Source organism: Rhea americana, unplaced genomic scaffold, assembly GCF_003343005.1.
Source record: "Rhea americana isolate MKP2758 unplaced genomic scaffold, rheAme1 scaffold_181, whole genome shotgun sequence".
NCBI lineage: Eukaryota > Metazoa > Chordata > Aves > Rheiformes > Rheidae > Rhea > Rhea americana.
The window spans coordinates 852,228-861,482 of NW_028185939.1; the positions used below are offsets into that span (position 1 = coordinate 852,228).

Below are 9,255 nucleotides of genomic sequence, written 5' to 3' on the forward strand. Positions count from 1 at the left end.
TTCTCAGCTCGTGATATGAGTGTGGCCCCATTATATGTATGTCCTGTGATGCAGGGAACATGTCCAGATTTCACCTGAAAAGAACCTGAATGTCTCAGATGCTTTGGGAACAAAGTGGCCAGAATTGCAGAAGCTTCCCTGTGAATTCCACTTTTAAATTTGGCAATGACAACCTTGGCCCCACGTTTCACAGGTACCAAAATTAACACACTGCTCTCCAAAAGCTAGCCAAGTTCAACAACAGTACATCTTATTAGAGATCTACCTGCACTTCGGCAGAGCTGACAGCAAACTGGCTACATTGAAGATTAATGTCCAAGACAACATCCTAGCCCCAGTTTTCAAGATTTTAAGTTTCTGAAGTTCCTTACAGTAATCCTCACCCTGAAAAATCTGTTGCAAAGGGCTCATGTTAGCTGGCTCCAGGAGTTGCCTTCTTCCCTGCAAAACCCCAGCAACATACAAGCTTTTCAAATCCAACTGCCTTAAAAGGACCAGGCACGGCCCCAAAGGGCAGCTCCATCCTTCAGTAATTAGGCTGAGAACTGCCAATTCCTCCAAAGATGCTGCCCCCACAGTGCTAGACACCAGTCGCCTCGTTCACCCCCAGCCTCTTATTTCCCACAGTTATTAACTAGCTTCCTTTGCCATCCAATCTGGCATCTTTCTCCTCCTGGGTTTTAAATCGTGTTTCATTTTTACCAAATTAAGGGGTTTTAATACCCTCAGAGACCTTTAACTCTTTTCTTGCTGTGCTGTTGCAGCAAGGCTCAGTGTTCCTTGCAGCACAGAGCGTTTTCCCCAGCTGCTGTGGCTCAAAGAGGTGGCAGTCAGTGGTATCGGGAGCCAGCAGCCAATGTCTTGCCTTTCAAAAGGGACACTTTACTCTTCTGAAGCTTCCTCTGAGCCTGAGCCAGCTGGACAGCAGTTGAAAGACTCGCTCCTTCAGCACTGCCTGGTATTTGGAAACTCCAGCCCAAAACAAATAGAAACATTTAAAATTAAAATAGAAGAAAAAGGCGATAAAGGAATAAATTGTTCTTCACTGGCCTATAAAAGATAACTTTCTCCTCAGCATCCCATATCTTCCTTGAACTGCTTTTCTTACCAACAGTTGCAAAGGATTTGCTACACTGGTTGAGGTCAATGCTCAGTCCAGCAGCACTCTCTTGCAGGAGTTGGCACCTGCAGGTTGCAGAGGAACATTAAGACCAACCATTAGCTGTCTCAGACATGCGGAGAGATGCCTGTATGAGCAGGCAACCTCCCAGAGACACCATAAGATTATCGCCATCAACAAATCGGCATGGAAAGGGAGTTTTAAAGCCAATACAGCCACCCACCCACTTACGACCAGCAGCAGAATTCATGAGATTTCAGGTACTCTCAGTCCATATCTAATGTTACCAGAATTCTTTGGAGGATGGTGAGAAGTTAGTTAGTTTCTCCTCTTCTCCCTCCTGCCTTTCACTTGCACCCTAAGCACCTAGTCACCCAGCATCCATTTCTCCATGGAATTGAATGTCACAGTGTATGCACAATAATAATATGGTTTTAACCACCCAGTGACCCATTTCAGAGGATCTAATGAAAAATGCAACCACGGTTGAATGAACTGTAGTGCTGGGTTGCTTTGATTCTCTTCCCCCGCCCCTTTATATGAGGAACCCAATTTCCTGTTTAATATATTTGATGCCACAACTAAGAGACGAAATTGAGGCGACGCCTCTTATCCTCCCACCTTTTTTCTCTCACCCACTCCCCCCGAGAAGAGCCTATCCCACTGTCTTGGCAGGCTGCTACTACATGCCATACCTGCCTGCAACAACTAACTGTTAAATACCAAATTTGAAGAAGCAAAGAGAGGGAAATGGCCTCAGCTCAAAAAATCAAGAGACAATTCCTTTCAAACACAGCATCCACCAAACGCAAACTCTGACCTCTGTTTGCATTCCTGCTGGCCAACTCATAGTCTTCAGAGTTGCAAAGAAACCTGAAGCTCCACTGAGAGCTGCTAAGCCTGCTACACGCACTCAGGAAGAGACATTTGGACACGGTCTGCTGGATGCTGGTGGCAGTTCAGTATACGAGCAGAAAAAAAGGTTCCTCCCTCTACTCCCCTTTCCTTTGCCTCTCCCTCAAAGACTTGGACGAGGACAAAGCAGTCACTCAGAGAAAGAGTTAAATGGGCACAACTGGATTTCTTCTGGTAAAAGCTCAAGAGTTCTGCAGGAATGTTACTCCTCTAACACCTGCAGAGAAGAGGTCAAACCTCTGCTTTCAGCAGGCTTCTTACCAAGAAAAGCAGTTGGGAGCACAGGAGAAGCACAGAAAGCACAACTGTCCAGCAAGACATGAAGAACACATCCTGGTCACTTCTTCCATCAAAACTATGACAATACAGAAATACTACTACAACCATGGCACTAGTCACTGAAAACTCCAGAGTGCCTTATGGGTACTAAAGCAGCAGGTCTATCATGTTAGCTTCTTAGCCCACTCCTTCAGGAGCAAGCTAGATCAAATCTGAAGCCAACACATGTCCAGCTTCCAGCTACAAAATCTTGCAGCTTTAATAATGTTTATTTTACAGAAAGGCAAACAGGAGGAGGTCAAGCAACGCATCTAGATTTTGCTCCTACAATGACCCAAACCCCTGTGTCTCTGGAAACGAGAGCAGGAAGACACTTTAATTCTTGCCCAGTAACATAAAAGGCCTAGAAAAAAAGGCAAGAGATTTTAGAATAATTCGAGCACGGACAACAGAAAGTTACCAACTGAATTGTTTTTCAAATGTTGTGGCTTTCTTTCAGAGTTTTAATTTCCCACTGAGTTAAGAGCTCAGAGAACAGAGCTTTTCAGAGATCTGAGGCTGTTATCATTCACCCACTTACATACCATCCAGAGTAGGACAGGAATGAATGGGACAGTACAAGATGCAGGGCTGCTTGCAAACATGCAAATCCTTAAAATTAAAAATCACCGAGCCCATCTGCAGGGAAGGTGTCCTGTCATATATTGTAGAGCCAGAACACTGGAGCAGATCATCCCAGTGACATAGCAATACTGCTTGTGTCCCCCTGCGACAGTTGTGTACTGCTTCCTGGCATGGCCTTTTACATCCTGAAAGTTACTTTCACCATCTCTGCTACTAGCAGAGCGATGCACAGGTACCTGAAGAGATGAACTAATGAAGTCCGATTTCTTAAAGGCTCATCCTCTCTCAATCATTATATTTGGGGCCTTAAAAGGTATGAGGCCCAGCTAAAGCCCTTCTTCTGTTTGGGGCACTCGCAAGGCTTTTTTAGCTTGCATTTGCAATGTTGCCTTTCCCTGACATAAGCAAACCACACACTCAGTTTTCCCTTTCCCATTTCCCACAGGTTTTATGTACTCATCTCCTGTGCTCTGGCTGTCTTCTGRGCAGCACTGGAAATTAATAAACCAGCTCAAAGGTAATTATTAGAGGAATCCTCTTGCAAGAGCCATGAGGGAAGGTACTCCGCAGCAGGGATGACATGTAGCTCAATACATTATGCAGCTGATCCTACTTTCACTGAGAACAAGGCAAACTGGGACACGTGTCAGGAAAGAGTGGAGTATGCCCATAACCTGTAAGTGAAACACTCCGATGCCAAATACGTTCCTTCTCCAACATGCCTACATCACCGCCTACCAGGCTATCAACTGCAAGGAACTAGAAATTCAATGTATACAATAAACAGCAAGCTATCACAGAAGAAATCAAAGCAGAGAGCTTGTTAACCTACCAGATCTGTCCAACATTGACAATCGAGAGGTAGAGAATCCACAGGAAGGCCATGAGGATCATGTTTGCACATCCAGTTACCAGTACAAAGGCTGAAGTTGCCAGGCCAAAGCCAGAGAGGTAGTCCAAGACACTGTCCATGTCTGACCAGTCCAGAAACCAGATGATTGTTGGTGCATAGCTCAGTGCATCCAGATTTATCTTCCCTTTGAAGTATCTTTTGACATTCTGCAGGTACAGTGTACATGGGAGCAGCCCCTTTTCTCCTATCAGCTGCTTGTTTTGATGGTAAGCCACGAGGAAGGCCACAACTACAGGAAAACAAGGGGGAAAAGAGTTTTAGAAATCATCCAGGCACAAGCACATCTTTTGAGTCCAGCGTTACACAAGTATATTCATGCCTTGGGAAGAAATTCATTCATACACATCGTTATCTCTATGAAAATAGAAGACAGTCATTTCTATCAGCTGTGACATAGAAGGCACGGGAATTCTATAAATACTGTCTGCCTTCACACCAGGAAGTGGCACAGATGCTGTTTTGAGATATAATTTTCTCCTCAACTGCTGTAAGGGACATGTCACTTGCTGCGGGCAAACTCAACACAAACTTCTGGGAAGAGCTCCCTGCAATGGAGCACCTAACCCAATATAGAAACAAGAGGGCCAGTCCAGCTCGCTCAGACTCTCCGCATGACCCTAGGCTCGTCACACACAGCATCCACCTCCTAACGGAGATGAGGAAAACAGCCTAATTACACTGCAGAGCAAGAGTGAAACTAATGCATTAATTTCTCAAGATTTTCAGATCAGATTTGCTTTCTACAAAAAGTGTTTGAAGAGGAGACATCAAGAGGGAAACCCGCAGTTTAGGTGTAGAGATTAGGGAGTACAATCTAAACAGCCAGAAAAGCAGAGGTAACTCCCTTCTGCTTTGTGGCAGCAACGCAACAGCTGCACTTCTGCACCCCTCTTATTTATGCCACACAAAACGCTTTACAGTGTAAACAGACAACAACTCCATCGTGAATGCTGTTGGCAGTAATTTACAATACCTGCTGCTCCCAGCACAAATAACCCATGACAGACACCTAGCTGTACCTGCAGTGTTACGCTCTGACTTCAGAGGACAACATATCCCCATTTGTACATAATGCTCTCTGTAAGTACTAGACTTTTTTCTCGTGGTAAATATATTGAATATTTCAAAATACTGTTAATGAAACAGCATAAACTCATATGCATTATTCAAAAGGAGTCCCAAAGAAACTCCCACTCTTCTGGCAGTGCAATGGTTAACAGTTGCACATTCCAGTTGGACAAGACAGTAGTTATGTTATTGGTTGACCTTCTGGATCCTCTCACATCCTGGTAGGTTGGAAATACAAAGACTTAATATTTTCCTGTCCCCTAAATTGCTACTTTTTACATGTCACTACAGCTCTCTCATTTATAGTAGCTACGCTCTTGCACTGGACAATCTTAGAACAGCCAGATGCTTTTTTTAACAGCATGTAAGCAATTTAATTACAGATTAAAGACCTAGAATTTGATGTTCTACAGAGAAAGTTGGTCAGTTTGTAGGGATTATCTCATATTTTAGGAATCTCCTCCAGTTACCAATTTGCAATTCGTAACTGCAGTAATCTCCATTTCTCAGAAAAATGATGAAGGCCAACATTTCCTGATTAGGCTCCATACATTTTGCTCCCAGCAACTAACTTACACATTTCAAACATTATCCAAACACTAGCCACGTCACATGCAACAATATCAGAAGTCTTGAAAAAAGCCAATTTGTCTTCTTGCACTCCTCCTTAGTTAATGATCAGTTCTGTTGCTTTCCTTATCTCAATACTGCCATTCAGCAAACAAGAATTTTGGTGTTCATCTGGTCGGTATCCCTCATTGGCAACTCTGGTGGCAAGGGTGAAACTGAATCTTGAGCTTGGGACTGGATTCCTGTTTCTTTGAAGTTCAGCCTGATGAGCAAAAGTCTGCAAACCCAGGAAAATAAATAAACAAACTAACCATCCCATTCTCCTCAAACACACATAAAGGTCTCCAGTGGATTTCAYTTGATTCACTTAACACTTAGGCCCCCTCTTCACACACAGCATGTATTTTGTTCTCAATTTAAAACCAACACTAAATTGCACAATCTAATGAATGTTTGAGGTTGCCGCTGGGATTCCAATTGATTTCAACAGATCCTGAATCACATTGCTAACGTGGTCAGTTGGGATTTGAACGGGTTGATTCTTTTTCCTGTTGTCTTTGATACACAGTGAAGGATTTCACTCAAACTGCTAAAGATAATAACTTTGTATTCGATTATGTACAGGCAGAGATAAGAGTAAACTTGGTCACAAAACTGAAGAGTCAGTTTTGGACAGAAATTAAATGTTTTCTATTTTAGAGAATAATTTTTTTCTACCAATACTCTGTTCAGGACAACTGTGTAATCAGAAAACCTGATAAATGAAACCAGCAGAAATAAAATATTTTCGAGCTTGAGACAGCTTAATATCTTCATTTTTGGTTTAAAATAAATAAATTAAAAATCCAACTCTGCCTTAAAACTACATGGCCTGATTTTCCTTGATTAGCACTGCAATTTGCTGCAGTTTTCCGAAAGTGCTAATCAAATTCACCTCTAAATGCTCCAGAAATTGCTGCCTCAACCCATAACTGCCAAGCATTTTTTTTTCTAAAAATGTAAATTAGACCCCAGTGCAGTATGCAAGATAAACAAGGAAAGGGTAAATTAGGAAAAACAAACTATAGCAATTGAAGAAAAGTACACACTGTATGCACAAAATACTGTATAGCCTTTTTAAGTTTAAAAGCAGCAAAGACTGCATTATAAATTTGCATGAACTGCACATCTGAAGATCATATATCTCCAGCTCCAAAGTGGTCTTCTCCCAGAACACAGATTTTCCTTGAGATGCTGAATTCTTGCTATTTTGCATGCAATGATTTCACTATGAAATGCCATCAGCCACAGCCTTAATTTGATGAAAAACTAATCTAATCCAAAACAGACCCTTCACGCTTCACCTACGTTTCACGCTGTTGTCTACCCTCCCAAGCCATCAGGACCCAGGTCCGAGGAGCGCGGCTTATGGCTCACACGTGGCCGGCATTTCCGAGCTGTGCTGGGAACGGCCCCGAGCCAGCTCCCTCTCCTGGACACTGCCCAGGCTGCCGGGCCCGCGCCGGCCGCCAGCTCTTCCCATCACAGCAAAACCCAGGCGCTGCCAGAGGAGCTTCTGGGGCACCCTTGGAGTGCAAATCCCATGCGCAGCACCCAATTTTTGGAAACCCCTCCGGCTAAATCTTTTAGACCTTGTATTCTAAGAAGCCACCTTAAACGCTTCCCTCGCAGAGGCTCTGCCCTACAGGCAGTGGTTCCCAGTTTGCCCACAAAGACACAGGCAACAGTTGAGGCTAAAAGACAGATTCTGCAAAGAATTTCAGCAATACAGGTAATAGACAGATCCACGGAAAAATGTTATTCATGAGCTTTGTCTGTTTTCTCTCTCCAGATCCCCTCTAGAAACAGTATCAACTGTCGCAGATCCGGCTCACTCCTCCAGGAATCTTCCCTTTGATCTTGGCTTAGTCAGAAAGAAAAAGTCCCTTTTGCCCCCAAAGCCTATGTTTTCATTCCTCTTCCTCAACCCTTATTTGGAAACCTCTCTCCCCTTGGACTCATATTTGGGGATTTTCCACTCTCCATCTTCCCACTCCCTTCAGGTAAACATGGTCAGACGAGATTGCTTCCATCTCAGGCACTTGCTAGCATGCTCACTGCTTTGCTGGGGCACAGGGCAAGGTTAACAGCTTCTCTTATTCCTCCTCTAGCTTCTTCCTGGCAATTTTGTTACATTAACCAGAACTCACTGGTTAACAAGCCACTGGATGCTGAGGAAGACCCAGCTCCCCAGTACACTCCAGTCCAACCAGCCCTTACAGTAAGCAGTTCCTGGGTCAAAGGCTGCTTCCATCTCAGCCTCTCCAAACCCTCAGAAAGCTGCACTCCTGGGCATTTGCAAGGTTCACATGAGCCCAAGGGTAGTCTCATCTCCAGAGGCAAAGAGAGAAAGGGCTTATCCAAAGGGAGGCTGGAAAAAATGGTCCAAACTGGCAGCCAGCATCCTCTCGCTAACAGCAATGGAGGTGAGCKCAGTGCTTCCATGATGAACGGAGCTGCAGGACTGTGCACCCCACTTGAGCGTCCCTCCTCTGCAAACCCAGCTCCTGCATTTGAGAGCCTTGTGCGGTGGTCATTGCTTTGCATCAACGCAGAGTGCATCAGCACTTCTTGTCAGCTCAAGATTTATTTTTCCTTCGAGAACTCCGCAAGCACTTGCGGAACAAAATTCCTATGCACTAGGCAGCTCGMCTCCACTGGCACCCTGCTACCCTTGAGCTCAGTGCAAGACCATGCTGCAGAGCTCCTGTGGCACATGCCCCACCAGCACAGACACGCAGGATGGGGCAAGTCAACAAAAGCCTGATCCAGAGGCTCATACCTTTAACAGGCCAGACCCCTCAGACTGTGCTGGCTGTCACTTTCTGGTATTATCTTATAAAAACAAAGCATAAGAGGCACTGAGAAGGAAGCTTTTTCAAAAATCAGAAAATGCTTTTCCAATGAGGATGCAGAACCTGAAGTTCTCCCATAGCTATCCTTTCCTACCTCACTGAGAGAAACTATGTAAGGACACGGGTGAGCCCACTGCTGCAGGCTCCTAGTGCAGGGACATCATCTGTGGACTCCCAGTACATGTGGAAATATCTCAGAAAGTCTTTGCTCCTGGCATAAAAATCTGCTACTTTTTCCCCATCGCTTTGCTTATTTTCTCATTGTCTGACCTTTTTTTTTTTTTAAAAAAAAAAAAAAAAAAACTTCCTGGATGTGGATATCTTCAGCCCATCCCATCTCTTCTCTTCCCACTTGAAGCACTTTGCTGTTCTTCAGACGATTCACTCCTTTGCAGATTGAAAAATTCAACTTCAGCAACTCCCATGCTCCCTCCTACTCAACAGACAGGCAGAACCTTTGACAGCTCACATGGGAACACGCTCCTCTACCTGATGGGAGCTGAGCTTTACATAAGTAATACATGTAAATTGTCATCAACTGCTAATAGACCTTCACTACTTATTCTCACCTCAGAAGGTGCTTTAATGGAAAAGTACAGTAGCTCCCCCCTCCACGTTCTCCTCCCTCCTCAACCTCCTCCCTCCCTACAAACTGAACCCATTTCTTGTTCAAACCCACATGCTACCAATAAGCACAACTGGAACATGCAACACAAGAATCACTCATCCGAAATGATTTGCTCCATCCACATTGTCCTGTCACCTCAGTTCCTTTCCCCCAGCCCAGGCTTGGCCTGTCATGGTAAAAAAAAAAATGAGAGAATCTCATTCTTTATGCTGTAAAGATTTAAAGATGTGAAATCCCAAACTTT

The 9,255-nt window shown here is 44.2% G+C and overlaps 1 protein-coding gene across 2 annotated transcripts in view; it reads right to left on the reverse strand.

Annotated features, from left to right (window-relative positions):
• Positions 1 to 9,255, reverse strand: part of LMF1 (lipase maturation factor 1) — a 246,862-nt gene that overhangs the window by 232,840 nt on the left and 4,767 nt on the right. For both annotated transcript variants that reach the window (XM_085301951.1, XM_085301950.1), the window contains exon 2: positions 3,771 to 4,080. In XM_085301951.1, coding sequence (XP_085158077.1) covers positions 3,771 to 3,786 — 16 coding nt within the window. In that variant the 5' untranslated portion in view covers positions 3,787 to 4,080. The remainder of the gene's footprint in view (positions 1 to 3,770; positions 4,081 to 9,255) is intronic.